The sequence below is a fragment of the Lytechinus variegatus genome, chromosome 1 (genome assembly GCF_018143015.1).
Source record: "Lytechinus variegatus isolate NC3 chromosome 1, Lvar_3.0, whole genome shotgun sequence".
In the NCBI taxonomy this organism is placed as follows: Eukaryota; Metazoa; Echinodermata; class Echinoidea; order Temnopleuroida; family Toxopneustidae; genus Lytechinus; species Lytechinus variegatus.
The window spans coordinates 80,663,593-80,680,015 of NC_054740.1; the positions used below are offsets into that span (position 1 = coordinate 80,663,593).

Below are 16,423 nucleotides of genomic sequence, written 5' to 3' on the forward strand. Positions count from 1 at the left end.
TATAATTTTGCTAAAACTAAAATTGAAATATCACCTTCATTCTAAAGTGTGCAAAACAGAGTTTTTAAATCATTTTAATGTTATGAGTCAGAGTTGAAAAGTTATGGCAGGCTATAATTTTGCTAAAACTAAAACTAAAATTGAAATATCACCTTCATTCTAAAGTGTGCAAAACATAGTTTTTAAATCAATTTAATGTTATGAGTCAGAGTTGAAAAGTTATGGCAGGCTATAATTTTGCTAAAACTGTAATTAAATTTTACTACATACATGATTTATAATCAGTATGTAAGGGGAAAGGCCCACAATATGATATGTCATATTCTCGCCATCTAAGAAAATATAAGTGACTTCACGCTTACATTCCTGATATACTTTCAGAAAATATAATTCTAATGTTGCTCATAGCAAGGCAGCTAAGATAAATCAGCTTTGATTATCGGATTAAAAGCCTCACTTTTTAACTGCGCATGTTTATTCAAAATTAAGTGATTGATTATTCATTACATTGCACACTAAAATCGATTGGGAAGAATCAATATGAAAATGCCAATTGGAAGAAAATAAGTGCTTACTTGAAGTTAATTGATTCTCTTAAGATCATGACAGAAGCGTTTGGATATAATCAGATTCGATTTAATTAAAACATTTAACTGATAATGACCAAACCCTCTTTCCCTTTTTCTCTTCACGCAAATTCCTGATTTGACTTCACCTTTTAACATAAATGATCAATTTAGACTTTTGAAGGATATACTATTTATGCACTTGAGGACACTCTATTCACCGTGAAAATATGGAAATATCCAACTCTTGTGTTTGATTTACTGCTCTGAATAAACATCATAAATCAAATTGGATTTGCAATTTTAGATGGAAATCTCTGACTGCGGTCTGTTGCCTTCGAATAAACTGAAATTTCCGTCCACGATTTATCGAAACTGGATTAAATGAGAACACACCGATTTGGGACCTTTCAAATACGTATATACTTATATATAAATACATCTCAATACTCTTTTAAATTTTGATAATTCCAATTTCATATTGTCCACACAATTTCGAATACACAATTATGGTACATAACAAGAAAAAAAACTGAATTGAAGGAAAACCAATAAGGGTAAAACGTCACAAAATTAAAACTGAAATAATAAAGTGATATCGCAGAAATTCGTACCCCAAATAGTGGCTTTTGATTATAGATTTTTTTTTAAATTATCATTAATAGTAATTAAAAAGCCGCTGAATAAGTGACGCAAAGGAAATTGTGAATGAGCCATACAATGTATGAGCAGGGTAACAAAAGGCCAAGACATGTGTAAAAACAAATCGTATGCAAACGTGGCTCATTCCACTGACGAATACAATTTTAGTTCAGATGTAGCAGTGGTGTGGTAGCCGTATACAGTATTCGGGGAAATCCCGATGGACTAGTACGCAAATAAAGATGTAACCATGGTTATTCTATAAGTGGGCGGGGCCTCCTGAGATTACAATGGTTCATGCAGTTTAAGTCAATCTTACTGCTGTATTAATTTCTCGAATTCCACTTCCTACCTACAGGGCAAGTACGTAAGAAAGTACCATGTAATGGGAGTTCAGAGCTTTATTTTTGTCCCCATTATCATGATTATTTTTCATTTGTGTATTTGCATTTCTCGATTGCTATGGTTCACGCCGAATGAGGTGACTCCTAATTGCGTTAATCTCTCAAGCGTAATCACACGCTTCCTACACCCACATTTGATCAATTTTGGACCTTCTTTTGATTTTTTAAAAACATCTTTGCGAAATGCATCAGTTTTCGCATCATTTGTCATATACACTAATTTAGTTAATTCATTAATTGTAAAGAGGATCAATCCATCATTTACTGATGAAAAGGTGTAAATTAAAATGGAGAATACAAAGTGGTCTTGTCATGAGACAATATATGTCTCACACTTTCGAAAGGAAGAAAACCTTTTTAATTTGGCATCGAGCGAGGCACCCAATTGGACATTTTTCTATAATTATGATTGTTTTAAAAGGTTATTGTCAAAACTGCATGATGGTTTTGTCAATAATTTTAAAATCTTCTTTAAAATGATCGATTTTTAAATGTCACAACCACATGTTGGTTGTGTGACAAATCACGTTTGAATATAATCGATTTCTTAAGTGTCAAATCTATGTGCATAACAGCTACGTCTGCACAATTGATTTCTCTTCATTAAAAATATTCATATGATGCATTTGACTCTTACTGAGGTTGTTTTAATTTAAGCATAGTTGGGTATATGCATGACTTTTTAATGTTTGCCTGACTGTAAATTTAAAGATAAACATTGGTAATTAAAAAAGTCCCTAATGATAATAACACAATAAAAATCAAATTTGCCTTTCGAATGATAATATTTTATGACATCCTGTCTCACTTTTTACAAGTGTCATTTTAATATCACAGAGGATTTTCGTCATTCATGTTAATGTGAAAAACATTGGGTAAAAGCATAACACAGTACAGTTCTTATTTTTAGGTTTCACTTTGTAATATCAACTGATAGGTCCGGTATATTTATCAGTAGTAGTCCTTGATACAGTTTTGAATCAATGCCATTTCTAGTAGTCCACAACAACCATTATTTATAATGATTAATATGAACCAGATTGTAATAAAAGTGAAGACTATCTAAATTGTCAATGATTTTAATTCTTAAAAGAAAACCTATTTTTATCATGCCCGATGGAAAGTTTGTGTTATTGCAAATACCGATGTTACATTTTATCCTATTTGACTTAAATCGAGAACAGTCCTAATTGTAAACTTTTTTTTTTCATGACATTCAAACGCCTTAAAGAACTTTGTATTAACTGAAAGCCCATAATCAATAATTATTAAGTTGTCAGTCCGTTGACTCTCGTCAGCTGATCAGTAATGAACATTGTCACAATTGTTATGTTATTTACAAACATTCTTTTAATGCTCAAGCTGACGTTAATGTATTGTTATGTTTTGTATGAAATCTGGGTCGCAAGATAATGCTCACGCAGCTTTTGTTTGACAATGAAAATAAAATTCAACAGGACAAAAGGCAGTTTGTGGCTCATATCGGAACAAAATATACGATTGTATGATCGTCACTATGATTTGGTATTGAAATCGCTTTTATACAGAGAAAGATTTTCCCAATGGCCATGAAGTTAACTTAATATTTTCCTCGACTTCAGAGAACATTTTAAGGTATGGTTTTCCTTCATGTAAGTGTTCATGTCAAGTACGATAAATTCAAATCATAAAATCAATTCATAATCAAAGAGTGTGTGACCTTTCCAATGAAAAGTATGCTCCAAAAAGGGCACATAATAACTCAGATGGATGGTTTCAAACCAGGTTTACAACTGCGCAGGCCCTCCTCTGTCAAACTATATTTTGAAACACTTACTTGTATAAATTACTGCGAGTGTGATGGCGATGAGAATGATGACGCTGATGATGAGGATGAGTACTAGAGACCATAATTTGCATCTTCTCTTCGACGTTTTCGTCTCCACTTTGTACTCTTCCGTTGCACTGAGAGAGAGAGAGCGATTGAGAATGAGACAGAACGAAAGGAATGTAGAGAGGGGGAGAGAGAGACGGGAGTGACGTGGAATGAAAGGTGTTTTTGATCCGCTGATTGAAACCATTGTGTTATCACTATATTTAGGCACTATTAAACGGAAAGAATAACTGATTAAACAACATTCTGCTCTATATTGATAATGAGGCAACTCTCATGAAACCTTGATACAATTAAACGAACGGATCTTATCGTTCAACCAATACCAAGATTGTATTTCGATAGGCAGTGATAAGTGGACAAACTCTGTCATATGCTACACAGATTGATTGAAAGAGTTAGACACCTGATATTATCAACCCCATTATAGTGAGTATATAGTCATACCGCGACATATCGTTTGGATATGCATTTTTATAGCAAACACTGATACTGGTATTGCTAGGCCACCACTTATTGGCGTAACTGATACACACACAAACCCACACCCACACACATCCTCATATACACGCACATCCAGAACCGGAGAGAGAGAGGAAGAGGGGGGAGGGGGGCTATATAAAAAGTGAACATGGGTCATTGACAATGCACACTCTCACCCACACTCACACGATGTTATCCTTAACCCACACTATTATCATGCCTCTGAGCTAAGCTGTCCATGCAACCAGCCCATCGGGTGCTCTCAAGCATGTTCAATATTGCAAACCTTGATTATATCATATTCCCATATCACCTTTATAGGAAAATAATTATATCATGCAATCAGACCTATTGATACTCTTGTTTTAATCCTTTAAAAATCTTTAACAATATTAAAGGCGGACGTCTACATGACGTTAAAAATATCAGCGCTAACCAATACCACCACAAGAAACCTTCGATTAAACTCGTTTAGCATATTTCATTCACAGGAAAACCTGACATTAATATTGACAGACCTAATTATTATCTTGAATTTGGGATCGAGTTTAGTTCTTATGAAAATAAAACATTATTATCTGGACTCGATAGATTTTCTTCAAATGAGTCTTTACATTTCCTTATTCATAATTCATTTATACCAACGCTCAAGTCAACATGACACATCCACAAATGTTGCTAAGAATGTCCTCTTTTTGTCACATTTATATTGTTTTAAAATTGATCAAGTTCAAATTGTATTACACATTTTTGTAACCACAGAAGATGTACATGTAACACATTTTGATAAAATGAAACCAGTATGTATGTCATACTTATTTCAGCATGATGATAAGGAATCGTTCGTTTAGTAATACTGCGATGGACTGGACTCGGATAATGGTAATTTGATCGCAGAGATTGTAATCATTCGTTGTCTCATTATAGATCTATTATTCATGAATTTAGGTCATATTTACACCATAGTGTGACTTTTCCTCTATTAAATGTGTAACCAACGCTGCTCAAAAGGTTCCTTTATACAAAAAACCCAATGAAATCCGAAATGTCAATAAAACTTAGAAGTTTCTGTTGCTAACTTATTCAAATAAAACTTCGATGAAGCATTTGGTCGAGTTTTTTCGGTTTATCACGTTTTTATTCAGTGCAATTCATCGTGTTGGGTATAGAGCATACTTTTAAACCCACTACCGACACGACCGGGTAAATATCATGTTATACTCCTTTTCAGTCTATATTACAGTTTCGGCGCCAGAAGACTTGATCGTTTATTGATTTACGAACTTTTTATTATTTTTTCACTTTTTTTGTAGTGAAATGTTGGACCTCTCCATTCTAGATTCATAAATTATTTAATATCGATACTGCATTTAAAATCCGATTCAATTAAAGTTTATTAGTTCAAGACCATAATTGACCTGTAGGAAGAACAGAGCCATTATATCAACGGCTCTGAATAGAGTGATCCATCTGTATCTTTGATTTTAATGTTTTGAAGAATGTGTTTTTTGTGTGATTTTTATAAGGTAAATAAAACCAAACCTCAAAAGACCTTTTAAAGACAATCACAGACACACCGTAGTTGTGCACGTATATTTCTACATTGTCTTCTGGTGAAATATTGCAATATTAAGCAATAAGAACATGGAGTATGAAAGGAGAAACTGAAATGTGAAAATGCTGGTACGAGCAATCTTCACCTCTGTTTAAAGTGAAATATTCCATAGTTGTTATAAACCATTTTAACACTTTGGGTGCGGGCTAGAAACAAAAGCTTGTTCGATTTTATTGTTATACTTTAAGCCCCCTCACACCTGACCGAATGTGGGCAGATGAAGGGTGACGAATGGGAAAAATGCACGAAATGCAAGCGAATTCAAATAAAGTTCTGTCAAATCATGCGATCATTAACTTTTGTCAAATGTTATCAACGAAACGGTAAGCGAATGATAAATATGACATGCGAAGGATATCGATTTTTCGGTACACCTCTTTGAGTAAATTGCAGCCGAAGGCGAGCGAAGGGTTGGTAATTACCCAATAAGACGAACGAACAGTGAGCAATGGTTTAATATGCGATTAGAAACAAAGACGAGGGAATAGATCGGGCGTTCCTGTACGTTTGTGTCATCGTGTTGCTTCGTTAGGGATTTTTTCGAGATCGGTCCACTTTGGCAAAAGCGCGATGAGGGACTATGCTTGACAATAACACACGAACTATTACCGCAGACTAAATAAGATATGCGAATTCAAACAGATGACCAACGATTTTTTTAATTCGTCGGAAAGTTTTAAACAAGTTCAAAATTTCTGCGCGAATTTGAATAATCGCAGTTAGTTCAGAAGGTATACGAAACCAAACACGAAGGGTAAATATGATTTATTTTCATTTACCCTCGAAAAACGATTTAAAAGAAAATGCCTTTCGCCAGCCATCGCAAGGCATATTTCAGGCAACTCGGTTAGTTATAGGCCTATATTTTGAAGTCATGAGAGCACTCTACAAGAAAATATTACTTTTTGATCCTTAGTATAAAAGTTATTTGTTAGTTTTCATAATTGTTTGAAGGAATATATAGAGGTGGTCCATTTTTCGAATCTATGAAATCTTTAATAGTAAGTATATCTTTAGCATATACATCTCTGGGTTTTTGCACGTATTGGGTCCTTGATCCTTGAGTTCAAAGTTTGACTCAAACTTAATATATGGAACGCGAAATGACATGAACTGTCACAGCCCATGTGAAAATGGACCAACAAAACATAGCTCATAGATAGAAAACAATCTGTTGTGGTATTTGGATCAGTATAACCGTCAATGAACTCTATCCAACTGAGAGAGACAGCAGAAGCTCTTCTCTGATTACAACCCAAATGACTGCCATGCAGGGGCGGTGTCACAAGGGATACAGAGGGCGGGCATCCCCATACTTTTTTCGACGGGTAATAAAGGAGAGATGAAAAAGGTAAAAGTAAGAACGCAAAAGGACAGTTGAAAAGAGAGGACCTATAGTGGCATAATTGTATAATACAAATATGTTTCATTATTACAAGAGATTCAGAGTAAAGTCCTCTTAACCCCCTCTCCTCTCACACCTCTCCTGTCCTGTACCGACCCGAGCGATTCTTAGAAGTATCTGCCCGGGGTTCGATATAAGAAGGAGGAATATAAGGTTAACGGGTTAAATCCATGGGTTAAACTACGACACGAAAGATGATGTGCATGAGGAGCTGTCATCGAGAATTGTCCCCATTCTTTAACCGATGTTTTCCTATATTTCTGTGCAAAAGATTGGGCATCGTACTCCACACTCCAAATGGCAACATGATATTCTTCTTCGTTATTCTCGAATATTGAAATTAACAAGCAGTAATTATTTGACGAAACATCTATTTCCTTGTTCATAGCTTAATTGTCGACGTGAATCTAAAAAAATGACTAGCTCGACCCAAGCATCACAATAATGTCGTTGTCAACACGAAAATTCCTTTTGAAAAATTCAAAAATACCTCGCATTTCATATTTTTTTAATTTGACAAGTTTGTTTGAAAAGTTATTCAATCTCCTCTTGACAGATACCTTCCTTCACACCCATGATATCAGATTGATCCTGGCCAGTCCCACGTAAATATATAAAATATATCTCAATCAACAAACAACCAACCAAGTCTGACAAACAAGAAATGATAAAATCAACAACGTTATCAAACATGTGACTTTATTTACTAATGAACTGTCCCCTGCAGAGTTCTGAAATATGTCAAAACGAATGAACCTAAACGACGGAAGCGCTCTCTGTCGTGATAAGGAGTTTTTGCAACTGCAACGGGGACAGATTCACGAACACAGTGAATGCAATTGGAAATACCCGTCAAATGACAAAGAGCAGCGGGGGATGGTGTTTCTTTTTTTCGAATATTGGTGAACCAGAACGGCAGTTTCGTCCGAATTTTTTAGCTGACGAAAAACTGCAAACATGTTGTTTGTCTAGAGTTCGGGACGAAACTGCTGTTTCGATTTACCAAGTTTCGACAAAGACTTTGTCCTTTGTCATGAAGGGCGCTTGACAATACATTTTCCTTGGTGTGTGAACACGCCGTGCGTCGTGCCCGTAGAAGCGAAAACTGCCTATATATACCCTCCCACCGTTTTACTTTTATCAAGATCATACCAAACATTATTTCATCAAAGCTTCACACGACACCATGAAACTGTATACTCCTACAATTTTAGAAATCCCGAGATAGAGACGTCAAGTTCCATCTCAACAAATTGATGTTGATTCGATTTGATAATATGGAATACTCAAGCTTTTATTTTGATTAGGTTACAGCTGGCTGCCGATGTGTTTCTTGCACATTTATCTGAAAGATTTTTTTGTATAGCTTATTTTCAAATTGATTGTAATAAAGTGGGAAATAATTTTGTGATAGATTTTGACATAATATTCAGAAACTGGTATTATATTTCACCCTTCTCCTTTTTTTTTTTTTTTTTTCCTTGGTCGTGATTTTTCAAAACTGTACTGATTTATTTTTTTTTATCCTATTTTATTTCTTTCTTTCTTTTTTTTTATTGATTATCATTCTTACGCATAATGATATATGATTTATTGATTATTGAAATCAATTGGGTTTTGATGTGTTTGAGCTATGACCAGTAATGCTGTCTTACATTTTTTACAAGATAGTCTTAAATAATAAGATGATTATCATTTATTATTAGCTTTCCCCTTTCCCATTTTAAAACTTATTTCAATTTAGAAAATAAGACAACGACAACATGTCTTCCTTCACATCCATCGTGGAATTGAGTACCTGAACGAAAATAATAAGTTAAAAATGTCCCTAGGTCTCTTGAAGTGTCCGTCTACCCAAGATAACCTGAAGTGTTTAAAGTGCGTTAAACGTCTAGTGTGCTCCAAATCTGTATCTTCCAAACATAATTAAAAAAGGTCAAATGGACTACCAGTCGTGCGTCTTGTCAGATGTCACTCCGAGGGGCTGCCGACAATATCTATCATCATGATCGAGTACGCGACAAGGAATCCTGGTGGGTGTTTCATAAAGCTGTTCGTAAGTTAAGAGCGACTTTAAGAACGACTGGTGATCCTTTCTTGTGGTGAATGGTTTACACCAAATGTTCATTGACGATGGTTTAGCGCGTAAGAAAGGATCACCAGTCTTTCGTAAAGTCGCTCTTAACTTACGAACAGATTTATGAAACGGGCACCAGGACCATAAAGCATTTATACATTTGACGATTCAATGTAGGACTTGTTTTGAACAAATTCTTACACATCTACAAATGTCAGGGGTAGCGCTACAGAGAGCCAGGGGCGACATCTCAAATATAATTTTTGTTTAAGTGAAAAGGGGAAAAGGAGAAAAGGGTGGGAACAATTTTTTTTGAAGACTATTAGTGGGATGATTATGGTCACTTTACTCATGGTACTCATTATAATGTACAGTTAACGATTTTTACTCACCTTTGGGCCATTTTGCCGCTATATGAATATCATTTGGGCACCGTCTTTAATCATCACTTGCGATTATCATACACTGTATGTATAACGCATAATCGTTATGTGATCCTATATACTTCTCAATTCTGATAAGAGCGCCTTCTCTGGTATTTCTTTTATACAGCAGGGAGATGGAACTTCAATATCTTTGTACATAGTGTATTTGGAGAATGGATAAGAGAAATAGAATTCCAGGTTGCCCACCATTTTTTTTTTTTTGGGGGGGGGCTTGCTTGTCAAATTTCCCGAAACCAAAATGACCTTCATTTTGTACTGAAACTTTTTTTTTCTTAGGTTATCAAGTTTACATCAGCACCCCCTGTTAAAAAATGTTCCAAGTGCATGCCCTGGGGTAGGGGTGGGTGCATTTCTACAAGGCACTAGTTACTTTTCTGATTAAACACTGCCACCGCTAATTATAAAGGCTGTTACGTTTAAAAAGTCGACGCCAATTCTTTCTCTTGATTTGAGCTTCCACGGTTTGGTGTGCTGTATAAATGGCAGCATGAACTCGATCAAAGAACCCCAGGGTTGAGCAAGATTATGTCTTGCTACTCAACACATTGGAAACACTGTAAACAAAAGTCCCGAATTCCTTCACACTGCTCTACATAAATCGACTCTGACATTTACAAAGAAGTCGATAATTTCCGAAGATTGATCCCTGGTCAAATCTAGCTAGACGTAAGCTGCTAAATCAAGTGAGTCCTTCTTAACTTAAGCTATTGATTTAAACATTTCTGCAACATCGATTTTACGTTTTATTAATGCATGGTTATTTTTTAATGGAAATCCTTGATGCTTTCCATTTCCAAGGGGAATAGCCCTCTCACTAGAAAGGAGTTTAAGAGAGGTCCAAATTGAACTTAGGACCACTTGAACTTATGCACATAAAACAATTGTGAAGCTGTTACTATACTGCAACAAATAACAATAAAATGATTTGAAATTGATTTTCCTTTTTTATTATAGGAAATAATTAACCATAAACAATCATAAATAATACATAAATAAATATTGATCTTACGTCTCTTGAGATTGCGATAATAATCCAAAGTAAAATCCAGTATTTAATCCAAGTTGGCTGACGAAGATAAGTTCACAATATGATAATGTTCTTGAAGAAACTGTCACCTTATATATAAACATTTCAACTATTCTAGATACTTCTATTATTCACTTTAAAAAGAACATTCTCCTTCTTTCTGGAGTAATCACATTCTGGAAGACTCTTGAATGACCTCAGTGAAATTAACATGTCAACAAAATAGCTAAGCCTGTTGTTTATTTCCACTTCCAATACAAGTCTATTGTAAAGCAGTCTCTATTGTCTCTGTATTGTCTCTCTTGGGACATACCAGAGATAACAAAGATTACTCATGTGTAACACAGCTGTACTATAGAGCCTCCTGGAACATTCTTGATCATTCTATTCTATAAGTATCTTTAGAGAGGAAATAACTAAATAAACTGAATGTAATTGCTTTTACAATTCTTCTTATATATAACAAAGCAACAATAACAATCAACAATGAAAACAAATTATAAAAAAAAGGAAGGAAGGAAAAAAACAGGGCTCAGAAAAACGTAAAATGACATAAACACAATATTGATTTGTTTTGTGTATATTAGGTAAAAAGAACGTGAATGAGAGCAGTGAAATATATTAGTAGTTATGTTATCAAGACCTAAACTTCATAAAAAGAGAGTCAGGAAAATGAACTAAGACATGATTTAAGTTAAGTCAAATCTTTTATTATTATTATTATTTTATTCGGCATACAGAATCAAATAATATTACAAACAAGTGAATACAAAATGCAATACATTTCAAAGTATCTGTTACTAAATCAAAATGTAACACCTTAACAAAATTTCGAGGAATTGATGGTTCATTTACAGTTTCCTCTGCAGTGCATGGCGTAATGAGCCCAATCTTTTGAGGGGGCTCGATATGGCGTATCGATACTTAATACATAGTTGCGATTAAAACATTTTCCACGTTTTTATTACAAAAATCCAAGATATTGAAAAATGACATAATAGCAAAAAAATAGTACCATACTTCACCTTTATCCCTTGCCTTTTCTTTTTTTTTCTTGGTCGCGATTTTTGTGGGGGGATAGCCCCCAAGCCCCCCCCCCCCATGTACGCCAGTGTTCCTCTTGTGTAAAAGAGCCATTCTATCCAACCAATTTTGAAGAAAAAAAAATCTTCTTAGAATCTTACACAGTTCATTGCAAGATTCCTAGTATTAGACTGTCCTTCCGGTAACCTCCAAATAAAGTGTTTTTCCGTTCCCGGAAGGCATTGCAGGTGATCAAAATGAACTTAAAAATGAATGATATGTCAAGTTAATTTCCATGTGTGTTGCGAACCGCGAACATATTATATCATAATTGGAAAAGCCATGAAGCATGAAATTTCAGCTTAGGCCGTTATGACGATTTTGTCGGTCATCCACCCTGAATTCATAGTTTTAATAATAAAAAAATATTGTTTGGAACGCAATCTTGTCTGTCATTTAACTCTATAACGATATCTCGTTATTGTCCTTAAAAAGTTGAGGGGATATGAAATAAATACCAACGTTTGTTTCTATATAAAAAAGCAAATAACTTACAGCTTTAAACCTTCTATTTTCTCAACAAAATACGCTCGAATGTTCATTGGCCTGATATAATTTTCTGCTTCCCCAATCGTAACGGCAATTTTCGGGACATTTGCATGTATAGAAATAAACTTTGACTGGGACTTTGGAATACTGCATACCCCTGGTACCGAGAATAAAAACCTCGTCTGAATTATTTGAAGGGAAACAACAACAACTACAGCATCATCGAAAAGATGCTTTTACAAAATACGACCCAAGATATGCAACTGCTTTCCACGTACACTTCTTGTGCGATTGTACTTTGGGGTATGGCTTAAGTAATAATCAGGCTGCAATAATCCCTACGATTACATTTTGAGGATTCCGTTATTAAACACCATCTTCACTCTCTAGTATGCGAAGACCTCTTAAGATGGACAGAGGCCTTCACAATTACTTTATGGCGGATAAAATTGAGACGAAACTGACAGCCCGCCACGCCAGAATGAAGATGCAATGAAGGTTGCAGTGGTATACGCGGATCGAAGCAAAGGGTGGGATGGGATGGGGTGCCCAGGCGGGGGCTTGTCCCTTGCACACCCTCCTAATGTAGATAGAACAGCATCTTGGGGAAGCATAGCTTATAATGATTAAAAGGCATATGAAATTCATCCAAAATAATGTCCTTATATTCAATTTCATTTGACACACTTTGGTAATTTTGTGGAGGTTTAAAACATCTTTTGAATTACGCTCTCTCTTACCGTTCCTTGCGCTCCCTCACCACATTTGACAACCAGCAAGCAAGTATTTGACATTGTTATTATCAATATATGAAAGGTATATGAAAAATTATCATTTCGTTTTTCATTATTTTATTTCCATATTCAGTTTCAATTGTAAAAAAGCATTGTAATCAGCAAATAATAAACAAGAACATATTTCATATTAAATACAGGTATATAAAAAATATGAAATATGATAAAAGATGGTTTCTTTAAAACTACAACCTACAATGGCACAGTCTGATCACTAATGTCATGGATGTAATTTTATGTGCTGTAAAACACACAGTAACGTGCCCTTTAAGAGTGTTTTCACTGCTTCATTATTTTCCACGCCATATTGCAGATTCCGAAGCCATCAAGCGCATAGTGAGACAATATTTGTTTCTTTAGCCAAGAGCATGAAGGAGGGGAGATATAATGTGTTTCGATAATAATAGCAGTACCATTAATATATAGCATTCTTATAGACTTTATTTTCAAATTGAAGTCAAGGTAGTTCCGAAAAAAAAGATCCCTTAAGGACCCGTTTACTTATTCACACTAGACTATGATAATAACATTCTTATACTTTGTTGTCGAAACACATTTTTAAAAATATCATCTTGTAAATATCAGGCCATAAATTTTCATTTGCAATGAAAATATTTCAAGTTATCATAAGAAAAAAAATTGATTGCAATAAAAAACCCTTCCCACAGACTTGCCTATATACCTCTCCTACACCTTTGCCTCCTCAAAACATTCCACAGACAAAATGATTAATCGTCTGCAAGGATTCTTCATTCAAATCCCCTACGGTACTGAAGAAAGATTAATAACATTTTACTCAAATGCATGATAAAAGCCGGGGGATAAGTGAGTAGTATACGTATGCCTCGCCCAAAGTGCTGTGGCTGGGAATCGAACCTAGGACTTGCATGCGTCAAGTCAGGTGCCTTGGACCACTTGACCATGCCACCTTGCACATCGCTTCGAATTCACGCACACCCACATCCAGGAAGCTCTACCCAATCACACCCCCTCACCCACTGAAACGGCGAACTGGCCGGAAATCGAACCCAGGACCTTTACGTGTCGAGTCAGGTGCCTTAGACCACTTGACCATGCCACCTTGCACATCCCTTCGAATTCACGCACACCCACATCCAGTAAGCTCTACCCCATCACACCCCCTCACCCACTGAAACGGCGAACTGGCCGGAAATCGAACCCAGGACCTTTACGTGTCGAGTCAGGTGCCTTAGACCACTAGACCATGCCACCTTGCACACCCCTTAAAATTCATACACACCCACATCCAAAAGGCTCAAAGCTTTACCCTCCCACACCCACTGATGGGCACGCACACGCACACAACCAAACCTTGATCTCGAGGGTAATCAGGTCAATGCTAACAATGATGAGGATAAGCATGATACGAAAGCGCTAACAATTAACAGGCATTTGTCTCAATACGAAAGCCCCTATCATGATTCGCAATATGATCTAGAGTATATACATTTCCATTCCTTCCCCTTTTTTCCCGGAAAAATACATATCTCGAACTAATTTGTCGTCATAACTACAAGATATAATAATCATGCACCTCTTTACTTCGAATAGAACTTCAAATTCCGATTCAATGTAAGGCTGAGAAACCCATCTGTTTCTCAACGCTGTAAAAATGATCCCCAAAACGAGGATATAATTATTATTTAATCCTTACAATAATTTTGATCGGGTGTGAAAGGCCATTTGGGCATGAGTGAAAAAAGGAGAAGTTAAACACGTTCGACTCACCAGTGATTGTATTCCTTCATGACGTTTAGCCTCTCAAAATGAATTATATCTGCCTGACTATCTCCTAAAGCGCTAAATCTTCTAATGGAACGACGATGATGGGAGTGGATGAGATTTTTTTTTTTTCAGCTACTACACTTATGTTGTCTGAGCTTGCCGAAATCCAGATTGTAAAAAAAAAAACACCAGCGTGACCAAAGAGCGCTCCCCGCTCAGTTGTGAAACTCGCAGACAATGACGGCGCTCGATATCAAACACCATATTTATATCAAAAGGAAAAATGGAAGGCTTTATTATTCTACCCCTGACAATACCCACTCACCCCACCACCCCCCCCCCTTAATCTCTCACCCTTCGAGTCTCTCCACATTCTCTTGGAATAGAGTACCACAAGTATACTCACTCACTCACGCTACTCTCTCACCCACTCTTCTCTCCCCCTCCATCTCCTCCCCTCTCTTTCTTTCTTTCTTTCTTTCCTTTTTCTTCTTTCTTTCTTTCTTTTTTTTCTTTCCCTCTCTAGATCTACCCATTATAATGAGACTTTTTCAAAATAGGAAAATGTTAGGTTTTCGGGTTTTACTCCCTATCCCCCTCCCTTTCCCCTTCACCCGCTCTCTCTCTCTCTCTTACCTACAGCTTTTGAATCTTTATCTTAATTTGGCGAAGACCAATCATGATAACATGAAAAGTGTATTAAAAAAACTCATTTCAACAGCTTCGGGACGAACTCGAGATAAATCAAGACAATTTTCAACTTCGTATTTTTGTTGTTGTCCACCCCTCCTATTTTTCTCTCTCTTTATCTGTTCCCCATTACTCCCCAACTCCTTTCTTTTATGTCACTAATTTCCAAGCATTCTGAAAGAATAGGAGGTACATCGACCGATATGACCTGTGTGATGGAACACACTAACGACATATAGCTCGGAATCGCTCCAATAGCAAAAACAGTTTCATGAAAACGCGCGCCACCCAAGATCAACCAATGAGAAGCTTCACACATACATGAACGTTCGCTTCACATTAACATGCATGAACCTGTCCAAAAGCTTCGGTATAATGTTTGATCAAGATATCAGAATATCATTTTAACATTTCAATCTTTCAAAAGCGCGATGACTTCTCTATCCTTTTCCTATCCATTATAGTATTTGTAAAAGCTTTTAAGCTGTATGAAAGTGTACTATTTAACAGATTATGTTTCAGCTAATCTCATAAAATATTCTTACATTGCTTTGTCTGAGAAGTGGTCTTAGGCAAAATCGAAAAATCGTAGGGTACTGGGCGTTTAAAGGGAAATCCAATACTGGTATAAAGCGTGCATTAAAAATAAATCTGTGACAAACGAAATGATTGGAAATAAATTTTTCCAAGTCATCTGTCATTTTGATGTCTAAAATGCCCACAAATATCATTTTTTTATCGTTTAGACAACAGTAATTATAATCTGTCAATAATTATTGTGATTTTTATCTCTATTTATATATTTCTTTGAATTCAAAATATCAAAAATTAATAGATTTGACAATTTCTCATACAGACTTTAACGAAAAGTTCAATTTGTCAAAACTGGAATAAACAAAAAGATTTTCAGTGAGTCGAAGTAGCTTTAATGATTGCTGTATATCTTTAAATCTAAAATAAGGCACAAGTAAATGCTAGAAAAGCTAGGCAGGCCAAGAAATAAGGTAGATCGAAAGAGATGGTGTCATTAAAAAGAAAATGAAAACAGACAGTTCTACTGTCACAAAAAAAGAAAGAGGAGAA

The 16,423-nt window shown here is 35.6% G+C and overlaps 1 protein-coding gene across 1 annotated transcript in view; it reads right to left on the bottom strand.

Annotated features, from left to right (window-relative positions):
- LOC121424760 (atrial natriuretic peptide-converting enzyme-like) overlaps positions 1-14,880 on the bottom strand; it is a 48,982-nt gene extending 34,102 nt beyond the window's left edge. Inside the window, exons 1-2 of the mRNA XM_041620532.1 lie at positions 14,654-14,880; positions 3,429-3,556 (exon numbers count right to left, since the gene is read on the bottom strand). Coding sequence (XP_041476466.1) covers positions 3,429-3,556; positions 14,654-14,673 — 148 coding nt within the window. The 5' untranslated portion in view covers positions 14,674-14,880. The remainder of the gene's footprint in view (positions 1-3,428; positions 3,557-14,653) is intronic.
- Positions 14,881-16,423: the final 1,543 nt, after the last annotated feature.